General features: G+C 44.9%; 1 protein-coding gene across 2 annotated transcripts; it reads right to left on the bottom strand.

Annotated features, from left to right (window-relative positions):
- Positions 1-214: 214 nt before the first annotated feature.
- On the bottom strand, positions 215-6,188 carry LYZ (lysozyme). 2 transcript variants are annotated; one of them, XM_055118500.1, is made up of 5 exons: positions 5,766-6,188; positions 5,358-5,594; positions 4,016-4,180; positions 1,939-2,017; positions 215-1,103 (listed from the first exon to the last, which is right to left on the bottom strand). In XM_055118500.1, exons 2-5 carry the CDS (start codon positions 5,491-5,493, stop codon positions 1,037-1,039), a joined length of 447 nt encoding a protein of 148 aa, XP_054974475.1. In that variant the 5' UTR covers positions 5,494-5,594; positions 5,766-6,188; the 3' UTR covers positions 215-1,036. The 2 variants fall into 2 exon arrangements, with proteins under 2 accessions (XP_054974475.1, XP_004602715.1); XM_004602658.2 differs by having other exon boundaries at positions 5,358-6,188.
- Between the last annotated feature and the right edge of the window lie 11,904 nt (positions 6,189-18,092).

Below are 18,092 nucleotides of genomic sequence, written 5' to 3'. Positions count from 1 at the left end.
AGGAGGCTCGAACCACACCTGCAAGTGCTCAGAGGTCGCTCCTGGCAGAGCTCAGGAGACACTATGTGATGCTGGGAACTGAACCCAGGTTTGACTATATGCAAGGCAAGTGCTTTCATTAACCCCTGTACTGTCTCTGGCCCCCAAATCTCTTTCTCCCACACTCTCCCCCCACGAGGTTTTCTATGGTTCTGAACAAAGAAAGACAAAAGTATGAGTTGCAAAAAGCCTTTAATAATAATTGTATTGTTTAAAACATGCATAATATTATACCTGGTGTTAATTCACTATAATTTCACAGTTAATGCTTGCAAATTCATCTGCTTCTATGGTTATTCCTATTGCCTGAATTAAAATGAATGAAACTGAAACAGCAACAGCTCAACTAACCCTTCTTTATGTTTCTTCATCAGCACGATGCATACAAGAGTTTTTTAAAGGTCTACAATATGTTCATTGTGAATTTATTTTTAAAGCTGCACAAAAGCAACTTAAAAAAAAAATCCTTGCATTAGAATGAAGGCCACACCTACTGATTTCCTCAAGACAAATTTTCCTGCACAACTGCTATAGAAAATGCTCGTGAAATACCCAGAGGTGGAAGAGATTTGGCCTGAGCGGCTTGTTTCTATGGCAACACCTTAGATCCTTTTAAAGAAACAGTTTTAATTGAAGCTTACGCTTCATGAAAACAAAATTCTTAATTAATTAAGGTTGTCTCCATTTTTAGCCATTTGACATTGTGGCTCCTTTAACATTTGTTTTGTTTTGTTTTTGTTATTTCATGAAGAACTGAATGCACACTGGATATGTATTTGACAGCCACGGTATGGGGCAAATTCATGAGCATTTGTTCTACTAGCAAATTGAAAATTTGGTAAGTTTAATATAAAACAATAGACACATTCATAACATTCACCTTCAGGCGAAAACTCACATTTTGCTCCTGAGTGTGACCTTTCACTGAATGACTACCCTCTCAATATAAAAAAAAAAAAAGAGAGACAAAATGAGCTGAAGCTGGAACATTCCATAGTTAGACTCTACAACCCCGCACATACTGAGACACATCTCTGTTCTGACAGTGGTTTCTCCATGCCACCCTGGAAAGAAAGGTGAAAGGGTGAAAAGTTTGAAGCACCTTCCTTGTCATATATCTGCTTCACATCGTTTGCAAGAATAAAATACTTCATCAGTAAATAAAGCACAGTCTGCAGCTAGATCCTGGGATGGCTAATCCTAAATGGAGCTAGCAATATTATTTTGCTTGTCTCTCAAACCCTCCCTTGAGCATACAGAACACTGATCAGCAACTTTTTGAGTGTTGGACCAGCAAGGCAGGACAGGGGTTAAGGTACTTGCCTGGCATGTGATCACTCATTTTGATCCCCAGCATTCTATATGGCCCCCCAAGTAGCACTAGGAGTGGTCCCTAATCCAAGAATAGCCTCTGAGCACTCCTAAGTATGAACTCCAAAAACACACTGAGTGTTTTGTTAGCTTTTGGGGCCATACCTGAAAGTGCTCAGAACTTATTCCTGGCTCTGCACTCAGGGATAACTCCTGGTAGGACTCGGGGGAGCATGTGGGGTGCCACAGATCAAACCTGGGTGCAAGACAAATGCCCTACCCCCTGCACTACTGTTCCAGCCTAAAACACATTGTTAGATTCATTCCACAACCACTACAAAGTACATTCCACACTTTAAGGCATGACTGGTAGAGTGTGGAAAAACATTCTAGAAATCCCCTCAACAAATTGAATAGTAAAAGTAGTAAGATTCTTAACAGGTAAGAAACACTTGGGTTATTTCTAGGTATTTTTTTGCAGAAGACTAACAGTGTACTTTTCAGTCCTCAGTCGGATTACTTTGGTCTCTGAAAATCTCTCACAACAGTTGGGTAAAATAACTTTCTCTTTCCAGGCTTAGCACGTACCAGGCTCGAATGCCTTGTGGGTCCCTGACGACTCTCTTTGCACATGCTACAGCTTGAGTGATGTCATCTTTCAGCAAAACTGAAAAAGAAGTGATGAAAAATGAAAGCAGCTGCCACAGAAACTTCACTCAGGTTTTGCCAGCATTGTTCCTTTCATCTGTGGGAGAACAGTCCAGAGATTTTCCAAGAGTGTTCATGAGTGTGGATCTTGGGAAGATTTTTTTCCCCTTCATTCTATCCCATTTGGCATAAAATAAGACATTTTGTTTCATTTACCAGAGTTAATGGAATTCTTTTTTTTTTCGCTTTTTTTTTGGGGGGGGGGGTGTCACACCTGGCAACGCACAGGGGTTACTCCTAGGTGGGCACTCAGGAATTACTCCTGGCAGTGCTCAGGGGACCATATGGGATGCTGGGATTCGAACCCGGGTTGGCTGAGTGCAAGGCAAACACCCTCCCCACTGTACTATCGCTCCAGCCCCAAGTTAATGGAATTCTTAATGTGATGGGAGGCTCTATCCAAACAGACAGTATTAAAAAAAAAAATCCTAAGCAATCTTTCTTATCCAGTGATCCAGTGGCACCTCAGGACATACTCCTGGCTCTGAATTCAGGAGTCACTCCTGGTGGTGCTCAGGGGAACAATTTAGGGTGGTGGGGATTAAACCCAAGTCAGCTGTATGCAGGGCAACAGTCTTAATCCCTGTCCTATCTCTCCAGCCCAAGTTTTTTGGGGCCACACCTGGTGCTTACTCTGGGCTTTGAGCTCAGGGATCACTCCCGCTGGTGCTCAGGGGACCATACGGAGCGCTGCAGATCAAATTAGAGTCAGCATACGCAAGAGAAGCTGCTTACCTGCAGTACTGTTTCTCTGGTCCCTAGACCCCAATTTTTTAACCAGTAATTCCATTACTAGAACTTTATCCTAATGAAATAACAATAAAGTTACCCCAAATTATTTGTCACATGTGAATAAAAGGATTTCATGGCAATTAACAAAAGGAAAAAGAAATGGAAATAACCCAAGAGCTAGAATAGTGGAATTTTACTTATCTCTTGAGAATAATGCAGGGCCTGGAGGGCTGGCCCTGTGTGTGGGGGTCTGGGTTTAACATCAGCACTGCAGGGTGTCCGAGCGTGGCTGGGAGTGACCCCTGAGCACAGAATGGGAGCACCCACAAGATGGGTGTGGCCTAAATTCAAATTCTTTTTTAAACCCTATTAATTTTGAAATACTTCTTCAATACTTTTGTACTGAATATTCCATATACCATTTTTACTTTACATAAATTCAATGGAGTATTTGTCCCCGTTAGACAAATCAATAATTAATTTATTGAGTATGGCGGTGACTATATGGAAATTAAACTTTTCAGAGATACAAACCAAAGAACTTGGAAGTGAAGAGTCATGCTCTTAATTCACTTTAAAGCCACTACGGGAAAAAAAAGTAAATATGATAAAAAGTTGACAACTGTTAAAGTGTGTAATGGGACAAAGGGCTGTTTATTATACAAATGTTACCAACTTTCTATTATATATTTAGAACATTTCATAATAAGAATAATTTTTTAAAGACCCACAAAATTGCATTATCCCTAAACCTCTCCAAAGCAAGCAGAGAAAGGCAGCGGTCTGGACAAAACATCCAGAAGTCCATTTACCATTCATGAGAGGAGCATTCTAGAAGCTTGCATATTATCAGTAGTCACCTTTTACATGCCAGCTCTTTAATTTCTTTTTTTCTTTTTTTTTTTCTTTTGCTTTTTGGGTCATATGTGGCAATGCCCAGGGGTTTCTCCTGGCTTTGCACTCAGGAATTACTCCTGGTGGTGCTCGGGGATGCTGGGAATCGAACCCGGGTTGGCCAACGTGCAAAGCAAACGCCCTACCCGCTGTGCTCTCGCTCTAGCCCCATATTTAATTTCTTAATTAGGTGATTGGGGAGGGGATGAAGAGTTTCTAGAGGTGGAGCTGGAGTTTTTCTAGGCCAAGGCCTTTTCGTTTCTGTTGAATTGTAATTCTTGTGAGTGGTACCAAATGGAGCCCGCCACCCACACTCGGGACCTGGTCTCACCGCTGCAGGAGATGCCGCAGGCGTTCTTGGCCCCAGGGGTCTTGCCATCGTTACACCAATAGCGACTGTTGATCTGAAATATCCCATAGTCAGTGCTCCCGCTTCCAGGGTTGAAGTTTGTGGCTCGAGTGTTGTAATCACTTTCCCACTTGGTCAAACACATCCCTGAAAAAGAATTTGCTTTTCGTCATAAACAGGAACACGTTATGGCTTCTACTGAGCACTGCAGAAACAGTGTGAGTAAGGTCATTATGATTGATGACCAAGCTGCATCCTCAGGCTCTAGCACCCACCACCCAGCCCAGGTGACTGAAAACCCCTGGGAGTGGCGGCCCAGCCCCCTTCCCTCAAATCTCAGGTCAGAAAAGGGGACTGAATAAAGAAAGATATCCTATCACTCCAGGTACACGGAACCCAAAGTCCTGAAAAGGAAATGTCTGGATTCAAGCACCAAGGACTCGACGGAGAGATGTCAGGTCCTCAAACGCACCTTTTAATCATCCTTCAGTTGCCAGAGTCTCGGGTATCTGGCATATTTCAGGACACTGGAACGTACAATGGCTCCCAGTTTCCTTGAAATGGCATAGCACTGTGCCCTTTCACACTCTCATTTCTTTATGTGCCTATATCTGATACTAAATAAAAGAAGTTGTTTTTGTTCATTGATATTCTTTGTTTTGGGGCTACATCCAGCAATGCCATGAGCTACTTCTGACTCAGTGCTTAGGGGTCACTCATGGCTCAGAAGTTCACGTGATAGAATCCATGCCTCTTGCATACAAAGCTTACACCAGTCCTAGAGGTCGTTTTTTTTTTTTTTTCTTTTTTGGGTCACACCCGGCAATGCGCAGGGGTTACTCTTGGCTCTGCACTCAGGAATTACTCCTGGCTCTGCACTCAGGAATTACTCCTGGTGGTGCTCAGGGGACCATATGGGATGCTGGGAATCAAACCCGGGTGGGCCGCGTGCAAGGCAAACACCTTACCCGCTGTGCTATTGCTCCAGCCCCTGAGGTCATTGTTTTTAACCATTATAAGTAAACAAACTCTTAAAGAAAATCCCTCTAGGGGCTGGAGAGATAGCACACCAAGTAAGGCACTTGCTTTGCACACAGCCAGGCATCCCATATAGTACCCTGAGCACTGACCGGAGTGACTCATAAGTTCAGAGCTGGGAATAAGCCTTGAGCACCTACAGATGTGCCCCGCCACCCATAAAACATGGCAAGACTAAAGAAACCCCTTTCCAAGTACGTTTCTCCAAACCCCTTCCTCATTATCCATTCTCTCTTCCACACCTGGCCTACTCGCTGGACGTCTTATGAAGTAGAGTTTGACTTACAGTTTGCCAGGCTGACTCCCCGGTAGCCATCCATTCCGAGTCTTTTCAGAGTCCTGGCCAGTTCACATCGTTCAAAGACCTTGCCCTGGACAGTGACACACAGGAGGACAAGCCCCAGAATGAGGAGAGCCTTCATCTTGGCAAGAAGTCGGACCTCTCGACTGAGCTGGGTGAGCTGGTCCCAGTATTTAACATCTTTTCACTTCTTTTTTCTTTTAGCGGTTTCTGGACTCCACCCTTTGAGATATGGAGAAAGCAGGAAGTGACTGTTTGCCAGTCTACTTACTTAAGATGTTTCCTTTTATGTTGGAAGGGTTTTGGTTTTGGAGGGGAGTTGGTTTGTTTGTTTTGGGGTTACACCTGGCAGAGTGCATGGACTACTCCCAGCTCTGTGCTCAAAGGTCATACCTGGCAGTGCTGATACCGAACCCCGGCTTCCTTTGTGCAAAGCATGTGCCTCGCCTGCTGAACCATCTCTTCAACCTAAAGAGGTCCTAAGGATAGAGTTATAAAGCAAAAAATGATGGCATGATGTTATTCGGCTTAGGGAGAATTGAGAAGTAGCACCATATCCCAAATAGGAGCGTTCCCCTCCTTTATTATGAATTTGAGCAATTGTCTAAAAAAGCACACACAAATGAAATTTCACATGCACAAGTGAAAATGTGTTCACTTTTTTATGAGGGGGGGTGGGTGGGCATGATGGGTTTGATCTCCCTCTACCCAAAAGAAAAAAATTTTAATTTTAAAACATAAGCTCTGGACCAGGGATGTGGCTCACTTACTTTCATGTTGTAAGGCCCTAGGCTCAAATTCTGGCACCTCATGATCTCCAAGCACCAGCAGAAGCAACCCCCAAGTACTGCTGGATTTGGCCCCTAAACCAAAAAACATGAGATGTGACCTTTTACTAACATTCATTTAGGGTTTTATTTTGGGGTGTGCTTGGCACACCCAGCAGTGCTCAGGAGTTATTGCTGGTGGTGCTCAGGACACCATATGGGATGCCAAATCAAACCAGGAGCAGTCACATGTAAGGTAAGGACCCTGCCCACTGTACTATCTCCCCGGCCCCTTAACATGCATTTTGATTAAAACTGGTTTGGATGCATTTGCTATATTCTATTTCTATTCTCACTTTAAATTATTTTATCTCAACTTCCCACAGAAGATGCTACATTGTCTGTGGTTTTAATAGAGACAAAGAATGAAGCCCTGTTGCTCAATCAGATCCCTACTATAACGTTTTTGTTACATAATATGTTTTCTTTATACATTTGTGCTTTCCTGCTATAAAAACGCCCCATGGAAGCAAAGTTCCTTACACCTTCCCAAAGGCTTCACCTCGCACTGCATGTTCACTGTCACTGTCATCCCATTGCTCATTGATTTGCTCAAGCGGGCACCAGTAACGTCTCCATTGTGAGACTTGTAACTGTTTTTGGCATATTGAATACGCCACAGGTAACTTGCCAGGCTCTGTCGTGCGGGCGAGATACTCTCAGTAGCTTGCCGGGCTCTCCCAGAGGGGCAGAAGAATCAAACCCAGGTCGGCTGCATGCAAGGCAAATGCCCTACCAGCGGTGCTATCGCTCCAGCTATCACACTGCATGTTAGAACACATATTAGGCAGAGTACGTTAGGAACAATGTGTTAATGGCATGATAGTAAGAGAGTATGTCACCTCACAATCTGCCTCATAAAACAAAACCAAGGTAAAACAGGGGATGGAGCTACAGACAGCAGGATAGATACTTGTCTTGCATGCGGCCAACCCAGGTTTCATTCCCATCTCCACATACGGTCCCCTGAGCACCGGGACTGGTCACTGAAGTAAGCCCTGAGTCCAACCAGGTGTGGCACCCCAAACCAAATCAAAGCAAAACAACAAAACACTAAATGGGGTTTTGCCCTAGGACCTGGAAAATACAAGGTAAATATTGTGGGGCCAGAGAGGGAGAACAGAGGGTAGGATGCAGCCTTGCACTCGCACTCGGGCACCCTGGGTCTCATCCCTGGCACCCAGGGGGCCTCCAGAGTCTGCCACAGGGATCTGTGAGTGAACTGCCAGGAGAAAGCCTGGAGCACAGTGGGGTGAGGCCCAAATGGAGGTGTGAGATTACTCAAAACCACACCCCCACCTCAGCACACACACACACACACACACACACACACACACACACGGTAACTCTGAAGACAGGCTGTTGTGAGGCGATGCTAGAAGCAAAGTGGCTGGTGTGAGGTCTTCAGGGAGCGCAGTTAAAACTCCAGATGTTCTCTCCCAAACTGTAAACCAGATCTCAGCCTCTTTGCCACCTGAGTGGAGTGGGAGCATCGTCCTCGGGAAAGAAGAGCCAGAGAAATTGGATTTGGGACTGAAGGTGGGGAACAATGTTACAATGAAAAATCGGAATATTTGCAAAATTCCGAAGCAGTCAGCCTGCTTCAGCTGCCTCTTGAGAGCCTTGGATTGTTTTTTTTGTTGTTTGTTTGTGTGTTTGTTTTTTGGTTTTTCGGTCACACTTGACAACGCACAGGGGTTATTCCTGGTTACTCAGGAATTACTCCTGGCGGTGCTCAGGGGACCATATGGGATGCTGGGAATCGAACTCGGGTTGGCCGCATGCAAGGCAAACACCCTACCCATTGTACTATTGCTCCAGCCCTGGAGATCCTTGGCTTCTAGCCGCCAAAAGTCCTTCACAGGTGGGAGCTGGTGAGGTTTCTCTTTCACGAGCACCGACCGACCCACAGACTTATCCTTGAGGTCCTTGCCCAACTGCCTGTGGCAAGTCCCCCTTAGCCTCACAGATTTGCCACCAAAATCTTACATATCCCTGCAATCAGCGAAGATTGCCAGATGGCTGGTGAAAACCACTTGTGTGAAATATTCTAAATGAACCCTTAGAGAAGAGGTACTTGGAGAAAGACAGAAAAGACCAGGTAAAGTGTAGATTAGAAGGAATCATTCAGGTTATCCTGGGGGAAACAGCATGTCCTGGAACAAGCACGGTAATCCAGGATGCAAAAGTCCACGTGATTTAAAATCAAGACCCTACATGGGACAGAGAGAGAGCTCAACAGACTGAGCGTGTGCTTTGCAAGTGGGAGGCCTGGGTTCAATTCCTGAAACCTGAGAACCCCCAGCACCACTGCCCAGCACAGAGCAGGGAGCCACCTCCACAAAACAAAAGCATAATTCACTTTAAAGTTCACTATGGGGCCAAAGTGACAGTACAGTGAGTCTGGCACTTGCCTTGAATGAGGCAGAACTGGGTTTGATCCCCAGCATTCCAAATGGTTCCGTCAGTACCATCAGGAATAATTCCAGAGTGCAGAGCCAGGAGTAACCTCTGAGCCCTGCTTGGTTACTCCTGCAAAAGAGTTAAAAAAAAAAAAATAATTAAGAATTAAAACTAATTCTAAAATAAAATCATTTGCAAAATGTTCCCAGAAATAAAATCAGAAGACAGAAATGGAAACACAAGAAAAGATGAAAAATTTATAAAATAAAGAGATTAAATATCAAATTTACAGAGATTCTTAAAACAAAGTATAGAAGTAAAGGAACCATAAAATCAATCCACAAAAATGAAAGGACACAGTTTTTCATATCAAAAGTACCTGGCAAATGGACAGAATAAAACCCAGACAGATGAACCTCATGAAATTATAGAGGCCAGAGATAAAGAAAAAGAATCACTTTTCAGATAAGAATGTACAACCTAAACTCTAGTCAAACAATGAAGTGTGAGGAGAAGAGAAAAGGGTAAATTATATAAGGAATAAACAATTCTTCTGTTTTATTTTAGAAAAGAGTGAGTAAGGGGCCAGAGCAATAGCATAGAGGGCAGGGCACGTGCCTTGCTCACAGCTGACCCAGTTCTATTCCTGGAATCCCATATACTCCCCTGAGTATCGCCAGGAGTAGTTCCTGAGTGCAGAGCCAGGAGTAACACCTGAGTATCTCTGGGTGTGGCCCAAAGAGAAAATAAGGAAGAAAACCAAGGAAATGGTTTGTAACACCTGAAAGAAGTGAAGGAAATGACCAAGAAGAAGGAAGGGTTTTGCCACTGTCAGCGGTGCTGCAGGCTGGAAAGAGGCCAATCTCCAGGGCAGCCAACAGGGTTTCACGGGGAACCCGCACGGGGAAAACTAAAGCAGAGGTGATCTGGCATGTGTCCTGCTGAAGGGGTTTGACATTTCTGGGTGAGACTCTGAGTAAAAATGTACATGAGTACAGATCGCACAGACTTAAGGCACTGGTCTTGCATGCGGCCAAGCCTAACTCATTTTCCAGCCTGGTCTATGGTCCCCTGAGCAATGAAGGAGTGGCCCCCTGAGCACAGCATCAGGAGTAAGCCCTGAGCACTGCTGGGTGTGGCCCAACCCTTCATCCAACACGCCTCCAGCCCCTTCCTCGAAACTTCATGACTAAGTATATGGAGAACTGAGAAAACAAACAAGCAAGGCAATGACTAAAACCGGGAAACAAAGCCGTAAGAACAGAAACAAAATCTGGTTTTCCTATCCTATTGTGATCATCTCTCTTATAGAGAAGATCCACTAGTGCAGGGTGGTAGAGAGAGAGAGAGAGAGAGAGAGAGAGAGAGAGAGAGAGAGAGAGAGAGAGAGAGAATGGAGAGAATGCTAAATCTTTATCTGCTTTGGTGTAAAGAGAAAAAGTTCACGATTAAAAGGCAAGGGGGGTGGTGTGGGCAGAGAGACAGTACAATGGTACAATGGGTAGGCTGATGGCCTTGCAAAGTGCCCGACATGGGTTTTGATCCCCAGCACCTCACCTGGTCCTCTGAGTCTGCCGGGAATGATCCCTGAGGGAATGATCCCTGAGCGCAGAGCCAAGAATAAGCCTGGGGGAAGCACAGCCAGGTGTGACTGAAAAATCAACCAAATAAAAAATAAAATAACAAAACCACAAGCAAGAAACACTCAAATAAACTTGAGTTGTCTGGCAGTGACTACTAGAACAGTTGCTAAAGAAGTTAATTCCCTCTAGTCTGGAATTAGATGAGAAAAATTAGGGCTGTTGTTCACGATGGAAGAACAGCTTATTTAATATATGTATTAGATACACACACACATCCACACACCTGTATTTTGTGACTAAAACAAATAAAACCTGGGCCAGGGAGACAGAGATGTCAAGGAGCTGAAGCACAGGCCTTGTTTGATCTCCGGTGCTGCTCCCCCAAACCCCACTGGATGTGGTCCTGGAGGCCCTGGAATCGCCTGGGGTTGCTGCTGGTAGCGAGAAGCACTTCTGGGCCCGGCTGCCATCTCCTCAGTGGGCCCAAACATTGCGCCGCCGGCCCTGACTGGGGGACTTGACCAAGAACCTGAGGAGTGTCCCCAGTTCCCCTGGAGCATTGCCATGGAGGCCCAAAATACAAAAACTAAATCTATATGGTGTAAGAAAAATCATACACCAAAATGTTCACCATGGTTATTTATCAGCACGTCAGATTTTTATTGTATTTGGCATGGGTGGACATTTATAAAGTTTTCTTAGAAATATAAGAGCACAAAATAGTTTTAGCAATTTGCAAAATAATCATACACACAGACACACAGACACACACAGACACACACACACAGACACACACACACATGTGCTGAGTCATCAAAATCACGTTGGTTATTTTGATTTTTTTTTGGGGGGGTCACACTCAGCAATGCTCAGGGATTACTCCTGGCTCTGCAATTAGGAATTACTCCTGGCTATGCTCAGGGGTCCATATGGGACGCTTGGAATCGAACCCGAGTCGCCATGTGCAAGGCAAACACCCTACCCACAGTGCTTTCACTCCAGCCCCCACATTGGTTATCTTGAAGTCTCGCACATTTGTCAGCAAGTCTGAATGTGGCTATAGTGACTGACGTGGATCATGGCGTTTGTAGTCACCTTTCTGCTATATAGTGCCTCTGCATCCAACGGTTTCTCAAACTTTTGTTTGTTTTGTTTGGGGACCACACCTAGTAATACCAGGGCTTACTCCTGGCTTTTGCACTCAGGAATTACTCCTCTTGTGCTCAGGGGACCATATGGGATGCAGAAGACTGAACCCAGTTCATCTGCATCCTGCCTGCTGTACTATGGTTCCAGTCCCCGTCTCTCAAAGTTCAGAGAAAAGGAGTTTAATATAAATTTTCACTGACCTTCATGAGCTGCATTAAAATGGCATCAAGCTACATTAAAAAAAAAAATCAGAAAGCATCTCTGATTGTCATGCTGTTTAGGAAGCATCATTTTAATCCATGTATTAGCATTTTAAAGCTAAAAAGTATTCTGTCAGCAATAGCATTTGTTCTTGGACTACATGAGTCTCCATTTCCTGCAACACTACCCCCTGTAGGTGAGAAGCAGCCCATGGCGGAAGGATGAGAGGAGATACGTTTAATAACGAGTGTGCTGAAAACTGAGGCCAACTGAGCCAAATGTAAGAGAATAGTGGCACAGTGCAGACCCCTGCCTCTGCCTCTTTGGAAGTTCCTGAGCAAGGGCCAGAGTTTCTTAGATGGCCTCCAGCTGTCTGGGCACTCACCCTGCCGTGGGAATCAGAAACACTTGAGAAAGAAGCTTCCTCCCTTTGCATGACCCCTGTCAGCTTGAGCAATGGGCCCTCATGAGCATACGAGGAACAGCCACATGAACAAAGAGAACTTTGTCCTTGTAGAGTTGCTTGGCAGCTTTCTGAAGGACACCCGCTCAAGTTCAGACTGTCACTGCCATGGGCCAGAGCGACAGTACAGCACATAGGGCACCTGCCTTGCATGGGACCAACAGGAGTTCGATCCCTGGCATCCCATATATAGGTCCTCAAGTACTGCCAGTGTGTGTCCCCAAAACAACAACAAAAACAAACACAAGAAAAGACCGTCACTGGTGTGGAGCGATAGCACAGCAGGTAGGGTGTTTGCCTTGCACACAGCCGACCCCACCCGGGGTCGATTCCCAGCATATGGTCCCCTGAGCACCGCCAGGAGTAATTCTTGAGTGCAGTAACCCCTGTGCATTGCTGGGTGTGACCCCAAAAACAAAAAAAAAAGAAAAGAAAAGAAAGGAAAAGACCATCATTGCCTCACCTTGGAGAAATAAAGCTCAAAGACAAATAAGTCTTATTGGCAGTGCTGGTGTGATGTGGGGAAAATGAATCCGCACCCACTGTTGGTGGGACTGTCCACTGGTCCAACCTCTTTGGAAAACAACACAGACACTTTCCAACACACTTAAGATTTGATCTTTCTTATGACCAGGCAATTCTACTTCTTGGCATCTACCCCAAGTGTCCAAAAACTTTATTCTGAAAAGACAATTGTGCTTCTACGTGCACTGCAGCACCATGCACAATAACCACACCCTAGAAACACCCCCAGGGTTCAAGAACAGATATTAAATAAAGAAATTGTGGTGCGTGTACAATCCGGAAGACCACTTGACTATAAGAAGAGACAAAACGGATGGAACTAAAGGATATCAATCAGAAGAACAGTTACAGAATGATTTCTCACATGCGAGACAGAAACAAAAGGGAGTAACAATGCAACAGAACCTGAGACTGGTCTACAGAACTGAGTGTCATGGTGCGGGGACAGTGTGGGCAGGACCCGAGACAGTGGTGGCGGAAAGCAGAGACGCTGGTGGGGGCTGTGGTGTTGGAACACCGAATGCAGGAAACCTTATCACTGACAGTCTGGTGCATCATGGGGCCTCAGATAAACTTTCGAACACTTGGTCTGATTGAGATGAGTTGGGCAAAGTGGTGTTTCTCGCACCTATTTTTGACCTAACACACTTGTCCCCCTTCATTATTTCACCGAGCCTTGCTTGTTCCGATGAGAACGTAACTAGGGAGTGAGATGGTGTGTTCATCAGGGAAAGACGAACTCATGAAAAGGGCCTTCGGGGATGATGTGTGAGGACGTGAAGCGGGGCCCTGGAGGCCAGGCTTCTGGTCGCCGCGAGGACGTGGATGCCGCTCAGTGATGCTGCTGAGCTGCAGGACAGCTGAATTTCCACCAGGCTGAAGGAGACGGGTGGGCCTCAGAGTAAATGTGGCAGTCAGGCATGAAAGATCGAACAGGACTTAACACCACTTGCCTTGAGTCCTGCCAATCAGGCCCTCCTCACTCCCCCCTGCCCCTTGCCCTGCCAAAATAAACGAAAAGAAGTGAATGTGCAGTTTAAAGAACACCTTCCCTCTTCTGAACCGGCATACATAGAGCTGGGGTTCTGTTGTTGCTGTTTTCACAGATAACAGTTTTTATGTAAAGTTTGTAGATGCCATATGCTTTATATTTTAATTAAAATACTTCAAGGATTTTTTGGTGGTTTTTTTTTTTTTTTTGCCATGTGGAACATCTGTGTGAGAAAAACTATCAGCCCACACTCTGGCAGTTTCTGGTCTTTTGAGGAAATAAAGTAGAGGGAAGGGTGGTTAGGCCACACCTGCTGTGTTTAGATGCTCCGGGGTTACCCCGGGCTCTGTGCTCAGGGGTCACTCTTGGGTGTGTTTAAGGAACTATAAGTGGTGCCAGGGATTAAACCCAGGTCAGCTATATGCAAGGCAAGCATTTGCCAGTTGTACTATCTCTATCATCCCTCTGGTCTGTGTGTGTGTGGGGTGTGTGTGTGTGTGTGTGTGTGTGTGTGTGTGTGTGTGTGTGTGTGTGTGTGTGTTATAGTTTAAGTAGCATGGTTAACAGAGAATTCAGGTTTATACTAATAGGGCCATAGAGAGTACAGCAGGAAAGGCACATGCCTTGCATGCAGTTGACCTGGGCTCAATCTCTGACACCACATATGATCCCCTGGGCCCTGAGCCACAAGTAAGCCCTGAGCACAGCCAGGTGTGGCCCTAAGATAAAAACAAACCAAACCAAACAAAAAAAAAAACCCACTACATAACATCAGTGTGTACATTGTCCCAAAGTCGGACCTCCAGCATTGACAAACACCTTTGCCGACTAGGTGGTGCATTAGTGAAGCACGGCTCCCTGTTGCCCATGCCTGAATGCAGTGGTAGTAACTTTGAAGTTAAAAAAAAAAGAAAGAAAGAAAAGAAAAAAGGAGCTATAACCCCTTTTATTTTCTCTGACTTTAAACCTCAAAGAGAAATCAAACATAAATTCTGTTAGACACTCACATTTTCAAAGCGCATCACGCACACAAGAGAACTACCAGAAATGAGTGGCAGAGAGCCCAACCACGCCAGTGAGCGCTCTGCCACACCTCGCTTCCCAGCGGTCCTCGTCATCACTGGCACTAAACAGAGTGGCAGGGGCCAGAGAGATACTAAAGAGGTCCAGACGCTTGATTTGCATGTGACTGTGGCCATAAGGTGTTTCAGTTTCAGGTCACTCCTTAGGGTCCCTTGAACATCACCAGGAGTAAGCACTTCCGGGTGGGGACTCAGAACCAAAATCAACCAAAGACCGAAAAATGCAGAATTCTTGGCCAGGTACTTCTGAAGATCATAATTCGGTGATGAGGAAAATTTACTACTAAAGCAAGGCTCTTTTCCTTCACGGAGCTGATAAGCACTGAGCAGAGCCTAGTGTGTGCTCCCCCAAGCCCACACACACCCCAAACGAGGCTTTTTTTTGAGTCACAGTGCTCAGGGATTACTCCTGGTTCTTAGCTCAGGAATCACTCCTGAAGGGGCTCAGTGGACCATACGGGGTGTCAAGGATTGAACCCAAGCCAGCCTTGTGCAAGGCAAGCACCCAACTTGCTGTACTGTATTTCCAGCCCCAGATCAACATCTTTAATTTTTTTTTAATTTATTTTATTGAATCACCATGTGGAAAATTACAAAGTTCACAGGCTTATGTCTCAGTTATACAATGCTCAAACACCCATCCTTTCACCAGTGCCCATATTCCATCACCAAAAAAACCCCAGTATACCTCCCACCCCCCACCTCCCCGCCCCGGCCTGCATAACTGATAAATTTCACTTCATTTTCTCTTTACCTTGATTACATTCCATATTTAAACACAAAACTCAATATTGTTGTTGGAGTTTCAACACACAACTTAGATCAACATCTTTTAAAAGTTTGCCCTCTGGGTGAAGGAGTTAGCTCGAGTGGTCAAGCACATACCAAGCACATACCAAGCACATACCAAGCACGGGTAGGGCCCACATTGAATTCCCACCACCACACACCCATCTCCACTCCCAACATCACTCGAAGTGACCCCTATAAAAATCAAATGAATACAATTTCTCTCTAGATTAGACTCAAGGACTACAGAATTGAGTAATTCCCATAGAAGAGAATGGGTGGGTACAGAGAAAGGGAGAGATTCTGTCGAGACCGAGTCTTGCCTTTTGACATGCTGGAACTGCTATGCCCATCCCTTTCTCTGACTTCAGTTCCTAATAAGCTTTGGAACCATTTTATATGTTTATATTAAAAGTATGAGTTTTCTGGGCCAGAGCGATAGCACAGCGGGTAGGGTGTTTGCCTTGCACGCGGCCGACCCAGGTTTGATCCCCGGCATCCCATATGGTCCCCCAAGCACCGCCAGGAGTAATTCCTGAGTGCAAAGCCAGGAGTAACCCCTGAGCAACGCTGGGTGTGACCCAAAAAGCAAAAAAAAAAAAAAAAAAAAAAAAAGTATGAGTTTTCTGAGGTTGGAGAGATAGTACAACAGGTAGAGTGCTTACCTTGTACACAGCCGAACTGGGTTTGATGCCTAGCATCCCTTATGCTTCCCCGCCCCCCCCCCCCCCCCGTACCATCAAGGATAATTCAGGAATAACCTGAGCATCACCAGGTGTGGCCCAAACACAAAACAACAAAAAAAAGAAGTAAAAGCACAAGTTTAATAAATTGAGAATGCCATCAAACAATTTGAAATGATATTAAAAATTAGGGCCAGAGAGGTGTTTCAACAGACTGAGCACATGCATTGCATGCAGGAAAGCTGGCTTCCAGCCTTGGTTCTACAGTGGCCCCTGAATACCACCGAAAGAAATCCTCAGGTACGAATCCTGAGCAGCCCCTGAGCAATCCTGAGTGTTTCTCTCCCAGATTAATATGCTTTTTTGTTTGTTTGTTTGTTTTGCCTTTTGGGTTGCATCTAGCAATGCTCAGGGGTTATTTCTGGCTCTGCCCTCAGGAATTACTCCTGGCGGTGCTTGGGGGACCATATGGAATGCCAGAGATTGAACCCAGGTGGGCCGTGTACCAGACAAATGCCCTACCTACTGTACTATCACTCTGGCCCCTCAATATGCTTGTTATATGAACAACTGATAAACTAATTCATAATAGATTTAAAATTTTTTGAACACTTCATTTGAATGCTTTATTATTTCCATGATCATTGGGCTTTCAGAGCCCACAGAGTTGGAACTTGGCTGGATCTCACTTTTTCTTTCTTTTTTTTTTATTTTAATGAATCATCATGAGATAGTTACAGACTTACAAATTTTTGTGATTACATTTCAATCAATGTTTGAGTACCCATCCCTCCACCAGTGCCCATTCTCCACCACCAATGTTCCCAGTGTCCCTCCTATGACCCCTACTTCTTCAGACCCCCTGCCTCTGTGGCAGACACATTCCCTCCTTTTTCTCTCTCTCCTTTTGGATGTTTTTTTTTTTCTTTTTGGGTCACTCCCAGCATTGCACAGGGGTTACTCCTGGCTGTGCTCGGAGGACCGTAAGGGATGCTGGGAATCAAACCTGGGTCAACTGCGTGCAAGGCAAATGCCCTACCCGCTGTGCTATTGCTCCAGCCCCTCCTTTTGGATGTTATGGTTTGCAACATAGGCATAAGCACCCATCACGTTTGAAAGTCTACTTTCAGCATGTATCTATCATCCTGAGTGTGGATCTCACTTCTTCTTTTCACAGGATAAACACAGGCATTGCCTCCCACTTTGGTCAAGTTATGAAAATCACTTCTCAATTTACATAACTGAATATTGAACATTGAGAAATTGTAATGAAATAGCTAGCTGGTTTTACAAGCCAGTGATGAAATGTACTCTTGTTTCCAAAGAGATAGAAATGTTCCTATTTTAATTTCCTCTTTCCAAAACAGCATTCTACTTTCAGTTCTTCATTAAATATGATCTGTAGGTTTAGGTTTCTATATGACCCTTCATTGTGCCCATGGAGTTCTCTATCTAGTGAACTAGATTGGTTTCTAGTGAACTAGAAACCAATGATTTGAATTTGGTGGTGGAGGTTAAGTTCGGGTTTGGGGTAACCATACCAAGCAGTGCTTGGAAATTAGCAGCTCTGGAATCATAGTAGACCGTGCTTGGGGGACCATATGTGATACTGGGAATCAATCTGGGGTTAGTCATATACAAAAAAAGCATCTTAGCCCTTGTACTATCTCTCTAGCCCTAGAAATTAGTAATTTCAGGCCGGAGCAATAGTTCAGCAAGTTGGGCATTTGCCTTGCATGTGGCTGACTCAGGTTCGATATATGGGACCCCAGCATCCCATATGGTTCCCCAAGCACTGCCAGGAGAAATACCTGAATGTAAAGTCATTCATTGAGCATTGAGCACAACAGGTGTGGTCCAAAAACAAACAAATAAAAAACCAAATTAGTCATTTTGTCCTATAAGTGAGCTCTGGTAAGTCTCACAAAATGTTAGGGGAGAAGAGAAGAAATTATTGCAAATAGTGGAGTAGTTTCAGATACTGGGCTATCACCTCCCAGACCCCTTGATAAACATTTTATTGC

Source organism: Sorex araneus, chromosome 10 (genome assembly GCF_027595985.1).
Source record: "Sorex araneus isolate mSorAra2 chromosome 10, mSorAra2.pri, whole genome shotgun sequence".
NCBI classification, from domain to species: domain Eukaryota; kingdom Metazoa; phylum Chordata; class Mammalia; order Eulipotyphla; family Soricidae; genus Sorex; species Sorex araneus.
Note: the sequence above shows the minus strand (reverse complement) of the source record. Positions and strands in the feature narration are given on the sequence as shown.